This window comes from Theropithecus gelada, chromosome X (assembly GCF_003255815.1).
Source record: "Theropithecus gelada isolate Dixy chromosome X, Tgel_1.0, whole genome shotgun sequence".
In the NCBI taxonomy this organism is placed as follows: Eukaryota; Metazoa; Chordata; class Mammalia; order Primates; family Cercopithecidae; genus Theropithecus; species Theropithecus gelada.
The window spans coordinates 85,753,388-85,777,424 of record NC_037689.1 but is presented as its reverse complement, the minus strand read 5'-3'; the positions used below and the strand labels follow the sequence as shown (position 1 = coordinate 85,777,424).

At 37.8% G+C, this 24,037-nt stretch overlaps 1 protein-coding gene across 2 annotated transcripts in view; it reads right to left on the bottom strand.

The window, feature by feature from the left end:
• OPHN1 (oligophrenin 1) overlaps positions 1 to 24,037 on the bottom strand; it is a 366,891-nt gene that overhangs the window by 237,738 nt on the left and 105,116 nt on the right. For both annotated transcript variants that reach the window (XM_025373107.1, XM_025373108.1), the window contains exon 3: positions 1,592 to 1,687. In XM_025373107.1, coding sequence (XP_025228892.1) covers positions 1,592 to 1,687 — 96 coding nt within the window. The remainder of the gene's footprint in view (positions 1 to 1,591; positions 1,688 to 24,037) is intronic.

The window sequence follows — 24,037 nt, the reverse complement described above, 5'->3', positions numbered from 1 at the left end:
AGTCTCAGATCTGTTGGTGGCTTTGGTATAAATGGGCACCTGTTCAAAATCAGACCCCCATACCAGAAAAAGGAACCATTTATGTAATTTCATGTACCATGTATCTCCCAATCTTCCAACTGATAGGCAAGTAGCAGTTATTTTTAAAAAGAAGTACAAAATTATCTTACATTAATAATAATGTTGAAATACCTAACGTTCATTTAAACACTGTGCACACTCGGCATTATCTCATCCCCATTTTACAAGATAAGAAAAATTAACACTTAGAGAGGTGAAGTTACTTGCCAAGGTTACAGAGCTATTAAGATGTAGAGGTAGAGTTCAAACTTGGGTTACTTGATTCCAGAGTCCATAATGTTAACTTTTAAATAAGTCATGCACTTGGACCTGGATAGACTTACTGAAGTAAAATAAACTGGAGTGAATAAGAAAATAATACAAATACAAATATCTGACTCACTAGTTACACAGTCACATTTAACCAGAACGGTCACCAATCTAAATCTAAAAAATGTTCACTGAAATATTACTTATAATAGTAAAAAATCGAAATAAGCTATATTTCCAAGAATAGCTAAATATTAAATGAAGTATAGCTCTCGTAATAATGAAATTTGAATGTATCCATTATTCATTTACCAACATTTCACTGAACATCTACTATATGTCAGGCATTCCTTTATGTGCTGGGAAAACACATAAATGCTTTTCCCATAATGGTCACTAACTACTCAGTGCTACTCTTGTGCCACAAAATACCCATAGAAAATGCTTAATAAATGAATATGGGTATATTCCAATAATGTGCTGGGAAAACACATAAATGTTTTTCACATAATGGTCACTAACTACTCAGTGCTACTCTTGTGCCACAAAATACCCATAGAAAATGCTTAATAAATGAATATGGGTATATTCCAATAAAACTTTATTTACAAAAGCAGGTGGTGAGCTGGAATGGGCCCAGGGGTTTGTTAACCACTCCTCTTTACCTTCATAACAAATAATACAAATTTCTTTTGACTTCTACTATATAACCTCCTCTTTTTAACATCTTTGATAGATATTAACCCCATTTTACAGAGGATAAGATGAGACTCAGAGAGAGAAATATCTTGTCCAAGATTATACAACTAAAAGAGTGAGTTTTTAAATCCAGTTCCCAAGAGAGATGCCAAGCAACCTGTTCCTGACAAGTTGTAGACATACAAATGCTAATTTAACACTTTCTAGGGAAATTTGTTCCTTAGAAGAATCTAACTCTGACTATTTTGGGAAATAAACACAAAAAATCCCCTTTTAATATATTCTTTAGGAAAATATGCTTTAAAGAAAAGGTCGCTTACAGACGGTCTGAGTCAAAAACCTCAGTAGAAGTTTAAGGGTATCTTTTGATTGCTATCGTGTGAAGGGGAAATGGGACTGGCAGGGAAAGTTTCCTTATCCTTCCTAATCAACCTCCCAGGGCCTTGGCATTGGATCACAGTGGATGAACATGTCCAAGTGCTCTGTATCCACAAATGAAAAAGACTACAAGGTCTCAGGGTCGCCTCAACAGGTATATGACCATATGTAGCTGAAGACTTACCGATGTTAATTTCATCATCAGTCAGAGTGTCTCCAATGAAATCAAACTGAAATGACTGCAGCGTCTGGGAAAATTTCTGAACAGCAGAGGAATAATCTGCAAAGGAAGGGTAAAAAGAAAAATGGTCAATAATGCTATGCTTTGATCTATTTCCTCACCTCTGTAAGAGCAGATAAAAGAAAACCAAAGGTAAGTGCTCTGAGCAGGTTGCAACTAGCATTTAATGAAATAAAACAAAAGATTAGATATGCAGTAGAAGAAAGTTTGAACAACTAAAATCACAAGAAGAAAGGATGGGGCATCTCAGTAAAGTCCTTAAAAGTTATGGGACATGTTTTTTATCCTCAACACCTCTCCTCTTTGACCTGCTCTACTCAAAGCATGGAAGACATGAAACTACTTAGTTATACTCTTAGGAGGGTCTCCTTACACATTTCCTAAACCCCTATTATGGGCAATACACTAGAAGCTTTCCATTTTATACATGTGGAGTTCAAAGTCCCAGAGCTGGGTGGCAAAGCTGGAAAGAGAAGCCAAGTAGTCTGTCTGCTTCTCCAGAGCCCTATCCATGATGATACAGATACCACCTGAACATTTTATATGTTAACCAGATGACAGCCTGTGTTAGGATGCTATCTGGAAGACGAAGAGACTTAACTTATTCACAGAGTATTTATAAAGAGACCTAACCTAAGAAAGCAATGAATGAAAACAATCAGGGTGACATGGCCAAACAAATGCTTTTATTTTTGGTCAATGATTTTGAATTTTAGAATATATTTTAGTGTATAAGTTGATATAAAATTAAATCATGTTTAGCTATACTTTTGAGAAGTTATCTTTATTGAGACGTTTTAAATATGTCCCCACCAAAAGGTCCAACCCAAATTTTGACCCTTGTTGCACTCCAAGAGTGGTTCTAAGGCCAGCAGCATCATCACCTGGGAGGTGGAAGGAAATGCATATTGCCAAGCCCTACCCTAGACTTAATAAATTAGAAATTACACTTTTACACAATCCCCAGGGCATTCATATACTCTTTAACTTTGAGGCGCACTGATATTACCAACTAAGCCAACCTGTTAGACCATATTCTAGGAAAGCTTAAGCTTGTTGCTGATTTTTGGCTCCCTTTTCCGATTTCTTCTTTCTCTCCCTAGTTTAATCACCCTTCTCATCCTGAGTTTTCAAACCTATCATATGCATGGACTTACTGAGCCTAAGTATTTGCTCTCAGACCAAGGAAAATGGAGACAAAGCAAGCAATCACGCTGAGTCCTTTTAATGAAAAGCTGTCATAGTTAAGCAAAAATACAATACAATAAGTTCAAGCATCTGGCTAAAACAAATTATATGCCAAAAATTTTATTAGCATTTTATCTTTGTCTTATTTTCAGAAATACTTATTTTCAGAATTTTAAGTCTTAATTTTTTGAACAAATCACTGAAAATAGTAATAATAACAATATTGACATTTTTACACAGACCAGGTTACCATGGCTTCTCACAATTTTGACAACCTAGAATCACATTTTCCACTACAAATCTAAGCCACATGAATGTGACAAGTGCATGCACACCCTTCAAATCCTTTCACAGTACATCAGCAACGAGAACACAAAACTGGCTCCATATCTGGAAAACAATTGATTTTTTTCTGCTTTCCTTGGCTAGTAGTAAAAAAGGGCAGGCCCAGAATTCCCCATCTGCTCTCTGTTATGCTCAGGGAAATTAAATAAAAACATTTATTGTGTTGCTCTTCCACACCTACTAGTATTTCCTAAATATTAGTTGAGCCAAGGAAGGAACAGTTATTAATTATTCCTCTTCTTAAAATTATCTCAAAATTTCAGAAACCACAAATACTACAATGTTCAACATTTATAGTATTTTGAAAATAAAGGCATGGAATAAGGAAGAAGTTGCATCTAGTCTCCCTTTTCATTATTTGTACCTATCTCTTCTTTTCTCCAGACTCTGGGCCTTTAAAACACTATATCTACAAAAGGCCTTGAAATTTTATGAGAAACTTTCCACAAACATTTCCATTTACTGTTCCCAACTACATAAAAGTAGGAAATACTGTCCTCACTTTAGAATCAAATGAACAAATGAAATAATGCACACAAATTCCATTCAAAAATATGAACAAGCAGCCGGGTGTGGTGGCTCACGTCTGTAATCCTAGTACTTTGGGATGCTGAGGCAGGCAGATCACCTGAGGTCAGGAGTTTGAGACCAGCCTGGCCAACTTGGTGAAATCCCATCTTTACTAAAAATACAAAAATTAGCCAGGTGTGGTGGCGGGTGCCTGTAGTCCCATCTACTTGGGGGTTGAGACGGGAGAATCACTTGAACCTGGGAGGTGGAGGTTGCAGTGAGCCGAGATCACGTCACTGAACTCCAGCCTGGGAGCCTAGGTGCCAGAGCAAGACTCCATCTCAAAAAAAAAAAAAAAAAAGAACAAGCACAAATTCACAGCTCTTCTTGAAACAAGTTCCAGGTTCCCATATATTTGTCCCTTGTGCTGAGAAAAGTCCTGGAAAAGACTCATGTATTTTAGATAAATAAGTGAAGTGGATGACTTCTAGACTACAAAAAATCCATACATAACCTAGAAATGCTTGTCATGTGTGACACATTCAATTCCTTATCATCTTAAAATTCACTACATCACTCCAAACAATGTGAACTCATCATTTTATCCTCCCCATCCCCGTCCACTCTGCCACTATGTCAATATTTTTCAGTCCAGCTTTCAGGGTCCTCTCTCCATCACCTTACTTATGTATGTGTCTTCCACAATTTCTTCACTTCACCTTTCCCTTACACATTATAGAATGTAGTTGGATAGTGCTTTTTAGGCATTTTGAACTTTAAGGGAATGATGTAGAATATGAACAAGATTAATTAATTAGTGTAGACACCTGTTTTTCATCACGATACTTTTCGAGAGTTTCATGAAAATAGAATCATACAAAATAGACTCATTTAGGTCTGCACAATGTTTTAAAATTCATCCATGTTATTGCTTGTATCAGTAATTTACTGTTTTTGTTGCTAAGTAACACTCCATTATGTAAATACACCACAATGTGTTTATTTATCATTTCTTCATGGACATCAGTGTTTATTCCAGTTTTTAACCATTGTGAATAAAGTTTCGATGAAAATTCATGCACAGGCCTCTTCAGGACATACGTTTTCATTTCTCCAATGCATGGGTTACATGGTAAATTGGTAAGTATACATAACCAGAGTGCCACATTTAGCTAAAAAGAAATCAAGAGCCAGGTGCAGTGGCTCATGCCTGTAATCCAAGCACTTTGGGAGGCCAACGCGGGCAGATTACTTGAGGTCAGGAGTTCGAGACCAGCCTGGCCAACATGGTGAAACCCCATCTCTACTAAAAATACAAAAATTAGCCAGGCATGGTGTCATGCACCTGTAGTCCCAGCTACTTGGGAGGCTGAAGCAGGAGAATCGCTTGAACCCGGGAAGCAGAGATTGCAGTGAGCCGAGATCCTGCCACTGCACTCCAGCCTGGGCAACAGAGAGAGACTCTGTCTCAAAAAAAAGAAAAAAGAAAAAGAAAGAAAGAAAGAAAAGAAATTTAAAAAGCAATCACAGTGGGTTGCAGTGGCTCATGCCTTTAATCTCAAAGCATTGGGAGGCCAAGGCAGGAGGATTTCTTGAGGTCAGGAGTTTGAGATCAGCCTGTGCAACATAGTGAGACCCTGTCTTCACACACACAAAAAATTCTTTAAATGAGCTATGCATGGTGGTGCAAGCCTGTAGTCCTAGCTACTTGAGAGGCTGAGGCGAGAGGATTGATTGAGCCCAGGAGTTCAAGGCTACATTGAGCTATGATCATGCTATTGCACTCCTGCCTGGGTGAAAGTGAGACCCTGTATCTTAAAAATATAAAAATTTTTAAAAAGAAAGCAATCACATTTGCAATAGCTACAAAAAAATAAAATACCTAGGAATAAATTTAACCAAGGAAGTAAAAGATCTACACATGGAAAACTATAAAACACTGAAGAAGGAAAGTGAATAGGATGCACAAAAATAAGGAAAAGACATCCCATGTTCAAGAATTTTAGAAGTTAATATTGTTAAAATGAACATACTACCCAAAACAATCTATACTTCAGTACAATCTCTAGCAAAATGCAACGGGCATTCTTCACAGAAATATCAAAACAAATGCTACAATTTCTCTGGAATCACAAAAGCAGTATATCAAAGAGAGATCTACATCATTTTTATTGCAGTACCTATTTACAATGCCAAAATATGGAATCAACCTCAGTGTTCATCAATATATAAATGAATAAAGAAAATGGGTCATGTGCAGTGGCTCACGCCTGTAATCCCAGCACTTTGGGAGGCCAAGGCGGGTGGATCACTTAAGGTCAGGAGTTTGAGACCAGCCTGACCAACATGGTAAAACTCCATCTCTACTAAAAAAATACAAAATTAGCTAGGTGTGATGGTGCTTGCCTGTAATCCCAGCTACTTGAGAGGCTGAGAATGTGTGGTTTAGTTTCAAGAATCACTTGAACACAGTAGACAGAGGTTGCAGTGAGCCAAGATCACACCATTGTACTCCAGCCTGAACAACAAAAGCAAAACTTCATCTCAAAAAAAGAAAGAAAGAAAGAAAGAGAAAGAAAGAAAGAAAGAAAGAAAGAAAGAAAGAAAGAAAGAAAGAAAGAAAGAAAGAAAAAGAAAGAAAGAAAGAGAAAGAAAATGTAATATATATACACAGTGAAATACTATTCAGCAATTAAAAAGCATGAATCCTGGCATTCATGGCAACATGGATGAGCCTTGAAAACATTATGTTAACTAAAATAAGCCAGGGACAAGAAAGATAAATACCACATGCTCTTACTCATATGTGGGAGCTAAAAAAGCTGATCTCATAGAAGTAGAGAATAGAGTAGTGGTTACTAGAGGCTTGGAAGGGTAGGGAGGAGCAGGGGATAAAGAGGAGTTGGTTAGGCCTGTCTCAAAGAAACAAAGAAGAGTTAATTAATGTATACAAAATTATGGCTAGATAGAAGAAAAAGTTCCACTTTCTATTGCAATGCAGTGTGACTATAGTTAACAATATTTTATTGTATATATTCAAATAGTTATAAAATAGGATTTTGAATGTTCCCCAGACAAAGAAATGATAAATATTTTAGGTCATGCTAATTACTCTGATTTGATCATTACACATTATATACATGTATTGAAATATCCCACTGCATCCCATAAATATGTACAAATATGTATTAAAAAAATGTTTTTATCAATCCTTTATAAAATAAATGACCTTTTTTTTCAAACGTGATTATACCATTTTGCATTCTGCAGGAGAATTTCAGATGATCCACATACTTGCCAACACCTGGTTATTATTTATTTATTTTCATTTTAGTCATTCTAATGGGTGTGTAATAGAATCTCACTAGTTTTAATTTGCATTTTCCTGGTGATTAATGATATGAATGTCTTATATATTTATTGAGCATTTGCATATCTTTTTTCCAAGAAGGGTCTATTCAAATCTCTTGCCCATTTTATAACTGAGTTGTCTTATTACTAAACTATAAGATTTCTTTATGTATTCTGGAAACGAGTCTTTTGCCAGATAAATGTATTGCAAATATTCTTTAAATTAACAAAGGGCTTAGCAATCTGAATACTCTTTATTTAATTTTAAAAAGACTGAATCTCTGTAAGAACAGTGACCTTTTTGGTATATTAAGGTAGCCTAATCAAAGCACCATCTCCATCTCTGCAGTAACACTGAAAACCCACAGTCACAAAGCTACAACAGCTGTGAAAATCAACAGCTTAGCAGCCACTAGAGAAGGCAGAATGTGGTTGAAGTTTCACAAGGCCCTACCCCCAGAAAATTGCCATCCAGTTTAATATGTCCTATAAGCGCTATACTCAAAATCTGTCTTAGTTTGTTCTGACTTAAAGTTCATTCTGTGAAAATAACACCACTATTGGGGAATTTGTCAAAAATAATCATCTCAAATAGTTTAAGATTATGGTGACCTGAAGCAGTGTGACAAGCTGAAATTAACAGGAGGCTGACCAAAACACTTGGTAAAACAAAAATAATTAATTAAATAAAATCGAAGAACACCCTAGGCTTGGTGGCTCATTCCTATAATCCCAGAACTTTGGGAGACTGAGGCTGGAGGATGACTTGAGTCCAAGAGTTCGAGACTAGCCTGAGCAACATAGTGAGACCCCATCTCTAGAAAAAATAAAAATAAAAAATAGCCAGGTGAGGTAGTGTATGCCTGCGGTCAAAGCTACTCAGGAGGTTGAAGTGGCAAGATTGCTTGAGCCCAAGAGGTCGAGGCTGTAGTGAGTAGTGATCACACCTGCACTGCAGTCTGAGTAACAGAGATCTCAAAATAATAACCATAATAATTTTTTAATGGACAATGACATGCCCACGGGGGCTTTGAAAAGTTGCAATGTAAAATCTAGAAAGACATGGGTCATAAAAAAGGATATGTGCATGTTCCAGGCTATGCATAGGCCTATGAAAGACTTAAGAAGTTCCTAATCTCTCACCTCTTGCTTAGCCTTGAGGTTCTGCACAAGCAGGAAGAGAAAGATAAGGCATAATGGTCATCTGCCTAGATCAATGTTGTTGAAAGCATATCCCAATTCACACAATGACCAGCAGCAAAAGCTCAAGGCTTATTGGTTCAAAGTATTTAAATTAAATCATTGTTCAATCATTAGCTGCCCACTAAGCAAACCTACCAGAGGCTTCAGTGGTTTCTAACAAAGAATACACACTTTATATAATTAGCCCAAAAAGTCAATAAATAAGCAAACTATAACAAACAATCACCCTGGGGAACGGAAAATATCTAATTTCCAGAGTTGCCACATGATTTTATATGTTCACTTTTCAACAAAAAATTATGAGACAGACTAAGACACAGGAAACAATAGTCCATGCTCAAGGGGATACCATGCCTAAGAACTAAGGAAAGACTGAGAACAATGTCTCACCAAAGAGAAAATATCAATAAAATAATAATTTTAAAAGAACCAATTAAAACATACAGATAGTGAGGGAGCTGCTGAATAAATTCTTCCACTGTTCAGTCCCCAGCTGGATAGTTCTCAGTAATATTTCATAAGGCTCTTCAGAGGCTACAGCAGGATTAAACCAGTTGTCTGAGCATTGGCCAACTCAATAATGCATCCAAATATTGGCTTTTCCTCCTTTCCCATTTCACTGCTTTTTCACTCCCTGCATTGATCATTTCCTTTGTCCCTCACTCTTGCTTCCACTTAAACTACCTCTGCTCCCAAGCCTCTGCGTCAAGCTCTCTCTGCTTTTAGGGGGAAGCCAGGTAAAGATAATGAGCTTTTCATTACTGGAGCTGACTACTACTCATTACTGGAGCAAATGTTAGAAAAAGATTCTAGGCATTGGATTACAAGAAACTTTATTGAAATATTGGGGAGGAATCAGTAACTAACTGGAATGGGAAGTTTGGAGATAAAAAGAAGGGGAGCAAGAATGAAGGAGGAGGAAAATACGTGAGCTGCTTCAGAGAAAAGATAATCTTTTCTTATCCATAATCTCAAAACCTAAAAAATGTCTAGTATAAAGCAGGTCCTCAATGTTAGCCAAATTAATGTATGACTTTAAAAGAATAAATCAACTTTTTAATTTCTAAAGGTCTAATTTAATAGATTGAAGCTGTCCAAAAAATTAAATCTACTTTTTCTCCAAATTCATCTTCTTTTCTTAAAACAGGGTCTCATTGTGTCGCCCAGGCTGGAGTGCAGTGGGATCACAGCTCACTGCAGCCTTGACCTCCCGGGCTCAAGTGATCCTCCCATCTTAGCCTCCCAAGTAGCTAAGACTACAAATACATACCACTCTACCCAGCTAATTTCTAAAATTTTTTGTAGAGACAGACTCTTGCTTTGTTTCCCAGGTTGGTCTTGAAGTCCTGGCTTCAAGTGATCCTCCCACTTCGACCACCCAAAGTGATGGGATTACAGGCATGAGCCACCACACTCAGCCCCCAAATCCACTTTAATATATAAGCAGTTTACTGCCATTTCAGTGGTCCCAGGAATATTAAATAAATGTTGCAAAAATTTAGCACAGCTTACAGTTTCATTACTATAGCTGTATTACATTAGGAATTTATAGAGTGGGTCAGACGTGGTGACTCACGCCTGTAATCCCAGCACCTTGGGAAGCTGAGGCATGCGGACTGCCTGAAGCTCAGGAGTTCAAGAGCAGCCTAGGCAACATTGTGAGACCCTGTCTCTACCAAAAAAAAAAAAAAAAAAAATAGCCGAGCGTGGTGGTGTGCACCTGTAGTCCCAGCTACTCAGGAGACTGAGGCAGGAGAATTGCTTGGGCCCGGGAGGCAAAGGTTGCAGTAAGGTGAGATCACATGCCATTGCACTTCAGCCTGGGTGACAGAGCGAGACCCTATGTCAAAAAAAAAAAAAAAAAAGGAATTTATAGCCAGTGGATATCCGAAACTCCATGTGAATTGTGCCAGTAATCCATTATGCCATAAAAGCTGCATAAGGATAACCTACAGAAAATTGTTCTGAGATATTAATGCCAAAGGTACAGATCAACCCAGGGAGTGGAAAAAGGGTGTATCAAGAAAAGGAAATAATGAAGCCCAAGTCCTAATTAGTTTCCACTTACAGAGGAGACAAACTATAATGCAACATGTATAGAACAGGAAAACATGTATAAAATGTTATCTACAAGTACAGGTATATACATTTACCTGCATTGTGTATAACTCCATTTGCACCTAGTTTTTAATTGGGATGAAACTTAGGTAGCTAAGTTTCAATATGACTCAAAACTTCAAGGATGCAACTCTACTTCTAAAGTAGATTACACAATAAAAATGCCCAAGGGATTCCTAGGCTTTGTGGTTTTGACTACTTTTGTTTTAAAATAAAAAATGTTCTCTTAACACATGCATCCCTTTATACTTATGGATTTATTAGTTTGAATGAATCATAACCTGGTAAGGTTGTGTGCCTTTCCAAAGCAAAATGAGGTAGTGGAAATATCACTAAGACAGGAGTTTTAGTCTTGCCTCTGGAACAAATCAGTTTTGTGAGTTTGGGCAAGTTAACTTGCCTCCCTGGGCCTCAATTAATCAAAAAAAAAAAAAAAAAAAAAAAAGAATGCTACTACTTACCAGTTACTGTGGCTTCCCTTTAGTTCCTACAGTTGTGAAAGAAACATATCATCTACCTCATTGGCTTGTCAGGGGATTAAAATAAGATGGCATGGTGAAGTTCTTTCACAAAAAATAAATTGGCTGGGTAAGGCAGTGGCTAACGCCTGTAATCCCAGCACTTTCAGAGGTTGAGGTAGGCAGATTACTCAAGCTCAGGAGTTCGAGACCAGCCTGGCCAACATGGTGAAACCCTGTCTCTACCAAAATACAAAAAATCAGGCAGGCGTGGTGGTGTGTGCCTGTGGTCCTAGCTACTCAGGAGGCTAAGGTGAGAGGATAGCTTGAGCTCAGGAGGCAGAGGTTGCAGTGAGCTGAGAGTAGGCCATTGTACTCCACCCTGGGTGATAGAGTGAGACCCCATCTCAAGAAAGAGAAAGAAAGAAAGAAAGAAAGAAAGAAAGAAAGAAAGAAAGAAAGAAAGAAAGAAAGAAAGAAAGAAAGAAAGAAAGAAAGAAAGAAAGAAAGAAAGAAGGGAGGGAGGGAGGGAGGGAGGGAGGGAGGGAGGGAGGGAGGGAGGGAGGAAGGAAGGAAGGAAGGAAGGAAGGAAGGAAGGAGGAAGGAAGGAAGGAAGGAAGGAAGGAAGGAAGAAAGGAAGGAAGGAAGGAAAGAAAAATCACTTTCTAAATGTAATTAGTTATTTTTATTTTAAAATTGGGCTAACGTTAATATTAACTAGACTGATATAAACTAATGAGGATATATGCAATTAGCCTATAAAACTGAAGTGAAACTAGTCTACGACAGCAGTTCTTGCATTTGTTTTTTTTTGTTTTTTGAGACAGGGTCTAGCTCAGCTGCCCGGGCTGGAGTGCAGTGGCACGATCTCAGCTCACTGCAGCCTCAATCTCCTGGGCTCAAGTGATCCTCCCACATCAGCCTCCCGAGTAGCTGGGACTACAGCTGTGCACCATCACACCTGGCTATTTATTTTTTAATTTTTTTCTTGTAGAAACGGGGTCGCACTATATTGAGGAGGCCAATCTCGAACTCCTGTGCTTAAGCAATCTTCCTGTCTTGGCCTCCCAAAGTGTTGGGATTACAAGTGTGAGCCACTGCACCCAGCCTCGTTCTTGCATTTTTAAAGGGTTATAGACCCCTTTGAGAATATAAAAAATACTTTCTTCCCAGAAAGATGTATGTAACACAAACTTCTGTACAATCTCTACAGCCCCAGATACCCTGAGAAATCCATGTTAAGAACCAATAAACAAGATAATCCTCAAGGTCTCTTCTCTTTAACACTCTTGAGTGTATGGTTTTCCTTTTGAAAATGAGTAAATGAATTAGCCACTCTATAAATCAGATTGATTTAACCAAAATATCTTCCTCCTAATCCAAATACATAAAAATACTGGGTAAAAAGGCAACAAACATGTGTGTACTTTTAAAATACATAGCAAACTGAGAAAGCAAGAAAAAGAAGCTCCCAAGTACTAGAAATGAAGAACAAATTCAAAGCCACAACAGAGAGCAGCAGCTGAGGCAGTAGAGAGATATCAGAACTAGATACACTCCGTTGTCATTATTTACGGATTCTATATTTGCAAATTTGCCTAGTCAATAAAATGTATTTGCAACACCAAAATCAATACTTACGACACTTTGTCCACTCATTCATGGACATGCAAATAGCTATGAAAAATGTGAGTCACCAACATATACATTCTGAGCTTGAAAAGGGGGATACTGCCTTCTTGTTTCAGCTCTCATACTATAAACCACTATCCTTTTCCTGGTCTATTTAGTGCCACGTTTGTCACATTTTTCTACTTCTTGTTGATAGGTTAGCTGTTTAACATGGCCCCTTAGCATAGTGCTGAAGTACTATCTGGGGGTCCTAAAGGAAAGAAGGCTGAGACATCCTTACAGAGAAAACAAGTATGTGCTAGATAAGCTTCATTCAGTCACAGATTATAGTGCTGTTAGCCATGAATTCAATGTTAATGAATCAACTACATATATGATAAAATAAGGGGTCTTTAAACAGAAACACATGTAAAACAAATTTATGTACTGACTGGCTGCTGAAAACGTGGAAAAACTCACAGGTACCTAACCCTTTATTTCCTCTAGGAGAAATGGTTCAGTATTCACTAACTACATGTTTACATTGACTTTACAGAGCATAACTACCATGAATCACAAGAATTGACTATATGTGGTAGTTGGAATTTTATCAGTAGGCAAAGGGACATTACTTAGGAGCTGGGAGCTTGGAATGAGGTCCCTTCATGAGGTCTATTGGCATACGACACTGTAGGAATATACTAGAGAGTCTCCCATTGTGGTAAAATAAAGTTATCCAGAACCACAAGCTTATGCTAATTAGAGTTCAAGTTTATACTGCTCACAAAGGTTTCTAAAAATTAATTTTAAAACTAATCCTGAACCAGCACCAAGCAAGCTCTAAGAAGAGGCAAAAGAATAACTGCCCCATAAGAAAACCTCTATAAATCAGGGCACATAAGGGAATCCCAAAAAAACAACTGCTACCCAGAACTTCACAGTTGAAAATTATAAACCACACTAGGAAACCGACGTGAGAGCCAGACAGCAGTCAAGGCAAATAAGTGGGTTTTCTTCTGTAAGATCTAGGATTATATTACACTCCAAAAAGCATTTTTAAATAGGAATAATTTAAATATTCAAAAAATAGGAAAAATTAGAATCCATATACCAGTCACAGATTATCTCAAAAGAAACAAGAATCAGACAACAATAACACTGCCAAAAAATGGATTATTGGTTTTTACTTGCTAAGAGAAAATAACCATCAACATACTAGTAGCAAACTAGAAAACAGATCTGAAGAAATCATCCAGAACACAGCACAGGGAGAAAAACAGCTGCAAAATATAAAAGAAAAATTAGGAGATAAGGAGAAGAGGCACTTATAGGAAAACCCAAATAAGGGAATAAAAGGCATGGGGGAGGCCAGGTGCCATGGCTCACGCCTATAATTCTGGCACTTTGAGAGGCCAAGGCTAGCAGATTGCTTGAAGCCGGGAGTTTGAGATCAGACCCAGCAACAACGTGAGAAGTCGTCTCTACCTCGTCAAAAAAAAAAAAAAAGATTATTTAAATTAGCCAGGAATGGTGGTGCATGCCTGTAGTTCCCAGCTAAGGTGGTTGGGGGGAAGCTGAGCCCAACGGATAGCTTCAGTCTGGGAGGTCAAGGCTTGCAGTAAGCCATGATAGTGCCACAGCACTCCAGGCTAGGCAACAGAGCAAGACCCTGTCCCCGCCCCCAAAAAAGAAAGAAAAAGAACAAAATGGGAATATCAACAAAGAAATTATAAAACAAAATGGATATTATATATTGAAAAGGGCAATTCATATAGAATACACAGGAATTACAAACATACAAGCAACAAACATAAAATCCCTAGAATACAGGAAGCAAAGGTGTGTGTTTGTTTGTTTGTTTTGAGATGGAGTCTCGCTCTGTCACCCAGGCTGGAGTGCAGTGACACAATCTGGGCTCACTGCAACCTCCACCTCCCGGGTTTAATAGATTCTCCTGCCTCAGCCTCCCGAGCAGCTGGGATTATAGGCACCGGCCACCACACCTGGCTAATTTTTGTATTTTTAGTAGAGACGGGGATTCACCATGTTGACCAAGCTGGTCTCGAACTCCTGACCTCAAGTGATTCACCTGCCTCGGTCTCCCAAAGTGCTGGGATTACAGGCATGAGCCACCGCGCCTGGCTGGTGAAGCAAACACTGACATAACCGAAGGGAGAAACAGATAGTTATACAATAATAGATACAATAATGGATGAAACAACCAGACAGAAGATCAGTAAGGAATCTGTGTACTTGAACAACAATATAAGCCAACTGGAGCAAAAAGATATAAAAAGGATACTCCATCCCACAACAATAGAATACATATTTTTTGAAATGCACATGAAAATTTCTCCAGGACAGACAACATGTTAGGCCACAAAACAAATGTTAATACATTTTAAAAGCTTAAAATCATACAAAATATTTTTTCTGATAAAAATGAAATTAAACTAGAAATTAATAATGTAAGAAAAACGGGAAAATTCACAAACACATGAAAATTAATTACATTCTTTTTTTTTTTTTTTTCTGAGACAGGGTCTCATTCTGTTGCCCCAGCTGGAGTATACTGGCACAATCTCAGCTCACTGCAGCCTCAAGCAATCCTCCCACCTCAGCCTCCCAAGTAGCTGGGACTACTGGCATGTACCACTAGGCTCGGCTAATTTTTTTTTTTTTTTTTTTTTTTTTTTTTTTTGGAGAGACGGGTTCCCATTATGTTGCCCAGGCTGGTCTGAAACTCTTGAGCTCAAGCAATCCCACATGCCTAGACTTCCTAAAATGCTGGGATTACAGGTGTGAGCCCGTGCTCCCAGCCAATAACTCACTCTTAAACAACCAATGAGTCAAAGAAATCACAAGATAAAATAGCAAGTATCTTGAGATAAATGAAACCACAAACACAACATAATTTTCAAGACATATGGCATGCAGTAAAAGTAGCACTGAAAGGGAGATTTATAGCTGTAAATGCTTACATTAAAAAAAAATCAAGAAATATCTTGAATCAGTAATCTAACTTTACACCTTAAGAAACTTGAAAAAGAGAAAACTAAACATAAGATAGTAGAAGAAAGAAAATAAAAAATAGTTTCCAGATCAATAAAATAGACAATAGAAAAACAATAAGGAAAATCAATGAAGCCAAAAGATCAAAGAGATCAACAAAACTGACAAACTTTTAGCTAGATTGAATAGGAAAAAATAGAGATGACATAAATTATTAAAATCAGGAATAAAATTAGGGACCGAGCACGGTGGCTCATGCCTATAATCCCAACATTTACGGAGGCCAAGGCAGGAGGATTACTTGAGTCTAGGAGCTCAAGACCAATCTCGGCAACAGAGTGAGACTCACATCCATCAAAAAATAAAAATTAGCTGGGTGTGGTGGTGCATGCCTGTAGTCCCAGCTACTTGGGAGGCTAAGGCAGGAGCATTACGTGAGCCCAGGAGCTCAACGTTGCAGTAAGTGATGATCCTGCAACTGCATTGTGGGCTGGATGACAAAGCAAAACACTGTCTCAAAAAAACAAAAAAAGGAAAGGAAGGCTTTTATCCAAAGGCAGGCAATAATAAATGCTGGCGAGTATGTGGAAAAGGGGGAACCCTCATATACTGTTGGTGGGAATGTAAATTAGTACAACCACTATGTAGAACAGTTTGGAGCTTCCTCAATAAACTAAAAATTGATCTACCATATGATCCAGCAATTCTACTGCTAGGTATATACCCAAAAGAAAGGAAATCTGCATACCAAAGAGATAACTGCACTCCCATGTTTGTTACAGCACTCTAAGTGTCCATCAACAGATGAATGGATAAAGAAAAAGTGGTACATATACGACGTCATTCACGAATGCCACAAACGAGATCTGATCATTCTTTTTTATGGCTGAATAGTACTCCATTCGACCATAAAAAAGAATGAAATCCTGTCATTTCCAACAACATGGATGGAACTGGAGATTGTGTTAAGCGAAATAAGCCAGACACAGACAGACAAATTTCACATGTTCTCACTTATTGGTGGGAGCTAAAAATTAAAACAATTGAACTCATGAAGGTGGAGAGTTGAAGGATGGTTACAGAAGCTGACAAGCATAGTGGGGAGTGAGGGAAGAGAGTAAGAATGGTTAATGGGCACAACAATATAGTTAGAATGAATAAGATCTAGTACTGAATAGCACAACAGTGTAACTATAGTCAACAACAATTTATTGTATATTTTAAAATAACTAAAAGAGTATAACTGGTTTACAACACAAAGAAATGATAAGTGCTTGACATGATTGAATACCTCATTTACCTTGATGTGATTATTAATCATTGTATGCCTGTATTAAAATATCTCATGTACCTCATAAATATATATACCTATTATGTACCCACAAAAAATTTAAAAAAATAAATCTTTTAAAAAAGAAATAAAAGAGAGGACATTACTACCAATTTTACATGAATCAATAGGATTATAAGAGAATACTGTAAACAATTGCATGTCAACCAATTGGATTGCCTAGATGAAAAGGACAAATTCCTAGTAACACGCAACCTACAAAAACTGAATAACAAAAAAAAAAAAAAAACTGAATAAATGAATGCCATTAGGAGATTGAATCAGTAATCAAAATCCTCCCAACCAGGCCAGGCACAGTGGCTCACGTCTGTAATCCCAGCACTTTGGGAGGCTGAGGCAGGTAGATCACTTGAGGTTAGGAGTTCGAGACCAGCCTGACCAACAAGGTGAAACCCCATCTCTACTAAAAATACAAAATTAGCTGGGCGCGGTGGTGCATGCCTGTAATCCCAGCTACTTGGGAGGCTGAGGCAGAAAAATTGCTGGAAACCAGAAAATGGAAGTTGCAGTGAGCCGAGATCGTGCTATTGCACTCCAGTCTAGGCAACAAGAGCGAAATTCCATTTCAAAAAAATAAATAAATAAATAAATAAATAAAAATTTTAAAAAGCCCTGGACCAGGTGGTTTCACTGTTGAATTCTACCAAAAATTTAAAAATCAATAACACCAATACTTCTCAAACCCTTCTAAAATATTCAGATACCAAAGCTAGAGAAAAATACTACAAAAAAAAGAACATCCTGGGCAGGCATGGTGGCTCACACTTGTAGCCTTTGGGAGGCCGAGGCAGGCGGATCACCTGAGGTCAGGAGTTCAAGACCAGCCTAAGCAACATGGTGAATCCCTGTCTCTACCAAAAATACAAAAATTAGCTGTGCATGGTGGCACATGCATGTAGTCCCAGCTACTCGGGAGGCTAAGGCAGGAGAATCGCTTGAACCCAGGAGGTGGAGGTTGCAGTGAGCCAAGATTGTATCACTGCACTCCAGCCTGGGCGACAGAGCGAGAATCCATCTCAATAATAATAATAATAATAATAATAATGAGAGAGACACAGAGACAGAATCAATCAATATTATATGTCATTTAATAAAAACAAAGGGAAGCCTGTTATGGTCATGTGCATCTGTATTCCCAGCTACTTGGGAGACTGAAGCAGAAGGATCATTTGAGCCAAGGAGTTCAAGTCTGCAGGGAGCTATGATCACACCACTGTACTCCAGCCTAGGTGATCTAGGTGACAGAGTAAGACCCAGTCAGAAGACAGAAAAGAAAGGGAGGAAAAGGAAGAAAGGAAGGAAAGAAAGAAAGAGAGGGGGAGAAAGAGGTAGGGAGGGAGGAAGGGACAGAGAGAGAAAGACAGAAAGTAAGAAAGAAACATACTCATCTCGATTTATGCGAAGTCATTCTACACATTTCATTTGATGAAATTCAACACATTTCATATTAAAACAAACAATAAACTATGAATAGAAGATCATTACCTCAACATGATAAAGGTCATATATGAAAAACCCACAGGTAATATTATACTCAATTATTAAAGTCTAGAAGCTTTACCACTTCTATTCAACACAGTATTGGAAGTTCTAGCCATAGCAATTCAACAAGTAAAGAAAATAAAATGTAATTTTAAATTGTAAAGGAAGAAGTAAAATTATCTTTATTTGCCAATGACATGAACTTACATGCAGAAAATCCCTAAAATTCACAAAAATATTATTAGAGCTAATAAATGAATTTAGAAGTTACAGGACACAAAATCAACACACAAAAAAGTTGCATTTCTATACACTAAAAAATTAACAATTAGAAAAATTAAGAAAATAATTCCATTTACAGTAGTGTCACAAAGAATAAAATACATATGAATAAATTTAACTGAGGAGACAAAAGACTTGTACAATGAAAACTACAAAGCATTAATGAAAGAAATTAAAGACAGAAATAAATGCAAAGGCATCTGTGTTCATGGATTAGAAGACTTAATATTATCATAATGACAGTCTCATAACCTGGTCTCTAAATAAATAAAAATAAATAAAAAAATAAAAATAGGAATGGTTATATTAATATCAGATAAAGTAGACATCAGAGCAAAAAATTAATAGTGATACAGAGGGACATTACATAATGTTAAAAGTGCCAATCCACCAAGAAGATATAGCATTCCTAAATGTGTATGCAGAAAACAACAGATGTTCAAAATACATAAAGCAAAGACTGACAGAACCATAAGAAGAGACAAATACACAATTACAATAGGAGACCTCAACAGTCCTCTTTCAACAACATACAAAACTAGACAGCAAGGTTATAGAACAACTAAGCAACACCATCAGTCTACAGGATCTAATCAAAATTTATAGAACACCCCACCCAAAATTAGCAGAATAGACATTCTTTTCAAGCATCCATGATATATTACTGATATAGACCATTATATTAGTTTTCTATTCACTGCCATAACAAATTCCCACAAACTTGGTGGTTTAAAATGATACAAATGTATTATCTTACAGTTCTTGAGGTTAAACCTCAAAACGGGCCTCACTGGGCTACAGTGTCAGCAGGTCTGTGTTCCTTCTGGAGGCTTTTGGTGAGAATCTCTTTCTTTGCCTTTCCCAGCCACATACATTACTTGGCTCCTGACCAAAGATTTCTCCATCTTGTACATCAGCAATGTCAGATCAAGTCCTTATGACACCTCCACCACTCTGGTTCTCTCTTTCCTGCCTCCCTCTTCAATGTATAAAGACCATTATGAAAACATTGGGCACAATTGGCTAATCCAAGATATGCTCCACATCTCAAAATTAGGCCATCAGCAAACCTCATTACATTTGCAACCTTAATTCCCTTTTGCCGTGCAATATAACATTTATAAATTTCAGTGAGTAGAATGTGGACACCTTTGAAGGGCTATTATTCTGCCTACCACAGCCATATTCTGAGCCATAAAGCCAACCTCAAAAAAAAGGTTTTTTAACTTCAGTTCCACAGGGAATATTCTGTGGTCAGAATGAAATCAAACTAGAAATCAGTAACAGGCACAAGCCTCTAATCCCAGCACTTGAGGGGGCTGAGGCGTGTGGATTGCTTGAGCCCAGGAGTTCGAGAAAGGCCTGGGCAACATTACAAAGCCCCATCTCTAGAAAAAATACAAGAAATTAGCCCGGCGTGGTAATGCGTGCCTGTAATCCCAGCTACTCAGGAGGCTGAGATGGGAGGATTGCCTGAGCCCAGAAGGTTGAGGCTGCAGTGAACCGTGATAGTGACAATGCTCTGCAGCCTGGGCAACAGAGTGAAACTGTCTTAAAAAGAAAAAAAAAGAGAGAAGAAGAAGAAGAAGAAGGAGGAGGAGGAGGAGGAGGAAGAGGAGGAGGAAGAGGAGGAGAAGAGGAGGAGGAGGAGGGAAAGAAAGAAAGAAAGAAAGAAAGAAAGAAAGAAAGAAAGAAAGAAAGAAAGAAAGAAAGAAAGAAAGAAAGAAAGAAAGAAAGAAAGAAAGAAAGAAAGAAAGAAAGAGAGAGAAAAGAAAGAAAGAAGGGAGGGAGGGAGGGAGGGAAAGAGGGAAAGAAAAAGAAAGAAAGAAAGAAAGAGAGAGAGAGAGAGAGAGAGAGAGAGAGAGAAAGAAAGAAAGAAAGAAAGAAAGAAAGAAAGAAAGAAAGAAAGAAAGAAAGAAAGAAAAGAAAGAAAGAAAAAGAAAAGAAAGAAAGAAAGAGAAAGAGAGAGGAGGAGGGGGGAGAGAGAGAGAGAAAGAAAGGAAGGAAAGAAGGACAGAGGGGAAAAGAAAAGAAAGAAGAAGAAGGAGGAAGAGGAGGAGGAAGGGAGGGAAAGAGAGAGAGAGAAAGAAAAGAAAAGGAAAAGAAAAGAAAAGGAAAGGAAAAGAAAGGAAATAAAAGAAAAGGAAAGAAAAGATCAGTAACAGTAAGAGATCAGGAAAATTTCCAAACACATGGAAACTAAACCACACATTTCTAAATAATCTACAGGTCAAAGAGCAAATCTCAAGGAAAATTAACAACACACTGAGGCCAGGCAAGGTGGCTCACACCTGTAATCCCAACACTTTGAATCCCCATCTCAAGTAAAACAAACAAACAAACAAACAAAACTATACATTGAACTGAATGAAACTAAAGTTACAACATATCAAAAGTGTCTCTATTTCAAAGTGTCTCTATTTCAGATGACTGATCGTCTGTAAAACACCAAGCAATCTGCCACAAAATTCCTAGAACTAATAAATCAGTTCAGCAAAGCTGCCCAAAACAAAATCAACATACAAAAATCAATCATATATGTATATACTAGCAATTAACAAGTAGAAACTGAAATAAAAAACACAATACCATTTACAATGAACCCCCCCAAAAAAACAAGTAGATGTAATTCTAACTAAACCTATTCAAGAATTGTATACCGAAAACAAAGCACAGACAAAAGAAATCAAAGTCTAAATATATGGAGAAACTTACCATGTTTATGTATTGTAAGACTCAACATAGTAAAGATATCAATTCTTCCCAAATTGATATACAGGTTTCAGGCAAATCCTATCAAAACCACAGCAAGATTTTTTGGGGGAAAAGACAGACAAAATAATTCTAAAATGTATATAGATATAAAGGAACTAAAATAGCTCCTTTTTTAAAATCAGACTGCTGGAATTAAAGGCATGAGCCACAGTACTCAGCTCCACTGATTATTTTAAATACACTTTAAAATGATTTAGATTTATTGAAGAATTTCAAAGAGAGTGCAGAGTTCCCATATACCCTACACCCGATTCTTCTGTTATTAGCAGTGTATAATAGTATGGTACACATGTCACAACTAGTGAATATTGATATATTATTATTATTAAAGTCCATACTTTAATCAGATTTCCTTGGTTTTTTACCTAAGGTGTTTTTTCTTTTCCAAATCCCATCCAAGATCCCACATTATGTTTATTCATCATGACTCCTTAGGCTCCTTTTAGCCCTGGTAGTTTCTCAGACTTTCCTTGTTTTTGATGACCTTGCCAGTTTTGAGAAGTACTGCTCGGGTATTTTGTAGAATGTCTCTCAATTAGGATCTGTCTTAAGTTTTTATCATGATTACACTGGGATTATAAATTTTGGGGAGAAATACCACTGAGATAAAGTGTCACTGTCATACATCATACCACAGGTATACACTATTAACATGACTTATCACTATTGATGTTGACCTTGATCACCTGGATAAAGCAGTGTTTGTCAGGTTTCTGCACTCTCAAATTACTCTTTCTTTCCTCCTTTCCGTACTGTATCTTAGGAAGAAAATCACCATGTGCAGCCCACATTTATGCACTCCTGAGGGTGAAATGGAATATCTACACAAATTATTACCCAAGTGATTTTTATCAAAGGTACAAAAGCAATTAAATGGTTGAAATATTACTTTTCCAATAAATGGCACTGGAGCCACTGAACATGAGACATAAAAATGAACCTCAACCTAAACCTCATACCTTATCCACAAATTATCTCAAAATGCATCACAGACTTAAACATTAAACAACGGAATTTTTAGGAGAAAGTTTGAAGAAAAGCTTTAGATCCTAGGCCTTGACACGAAGAGTTCTTAGACATAATACCAAAATCATGACCTATAAAAGAAAAAAAATGACTGGGCATAGTGGCTCATACCTGTAATCTCAGCACTTTGGGAGGCCAAGGCAGGTGGATCACTTGAGCACAGGAGTTCAAGACAAGCCTGGACAACACAGTAAGGCCCTGTCTCTATAAAAAATGCAAAAATTGGCTGGGTGTGGTGGCACTCACATGTAGTCCCAGCTATTCAGGAGGCTGAGGTGGGAGGATTGCTCGAGCCTCGGAGGTGGAGGTTGCAGTGAGCCGGGATCTAGCCATTTCACTGCAGCCTGAGAGACCAGAGTGAGACTCACTCTCCAAAGAAAATAAATAAATAAATAAATCTATAACCTAAACTCCAACAAAATTTTACAGTTTTGCTCTACAAAAGACCCTGTTAGGATGAAAAGACAAGCTATAGATTGAAAGTATTCACAAACCACATATCTCACAAAGGACTCATATATAAAACTCTTTATATATATAAAGAATACTCAAAGTTGAAAATTGATAACAATCCAATCAGAAGATGGGCAACAGATATAAAAAAATATTTAACTGAAGAGGATATATGGATGGCAAATAAGCATAAGAAATAATACTCAACATAAATAGCTGATCAGTAAATATAAAGAATAGAAAGAGAAGCCAGGCACAGTGGCTCACACCTGTAATCCCAGCACTTTGAGAGGCTGAGATGGGAGGATCACTTGAGGTCAAGAGTTCAAGACCAGCCTGGCCAACATGGCGAAACTCTATCTCTACGAAAAATACAAAATTAGCCAGGCATGGTGTTGGGCACCTGTAATCCCAGTTACTCAGGAGGCCGAGGCAGGAGAATTGCTTGAACCCATGAGGCAGAGGTTGCAGTGAGCTGTGATCATGCCACTGCACTCCAGCCTGGGCGACAGAGTGAGTCTCCATCTCAAAAAAAAAAAAAAAAAAAAAAAAGAGATATTAAGATATTACTACACAGCTATCAGAAAGGCTAAAATAAAAAACAGTGACAATACCAAATGCTGGTGAGGATACAGAAAAACTGAGTTTCTTATACCAAAATGTAAAATTGTGAACCCACTCTAGAAAACACTTTGACTGTTTCTATGAATGAAACCACCCCCCCCTTTTTTCCTATATTCTCACAACACAGCAACAATCAGCATGCATGACTTCTGTGACCAAATGTTTGGGAATTTTTCCGAATACCCCAAATAAGCATCAATTTTGCACTGGACACCAGCTGGGCATCATCCAATTCAATTATGACACTATCTACCTGGAGACAGCATCAGATCCCGCAGGCTGGGGGCTCAGTACCACAACACTACCCCAATTCAGACACCAGACCCGTGTCCACGTCTCTGGAACATCTCACTGACCAGATTCAAGTTGGAGTACCCATTACCCCCTCTTTGTGTTCCATTAGTTTGATAGAGCGGCTCACCAAACTCAGGAAACCGTTTATGTTTACTGATTTATTGTAAAAGATATTACAAAGGATACAGGTGAAGAGATACACAGGGCGAGGCATGTAGAAAGAGGAACAGGGCTTCCCTTCCCTACTTGGGCACACTACCCTCTGGGAACCTCCACGTGTTCATCTATCTGGAAGCTCTACAAACC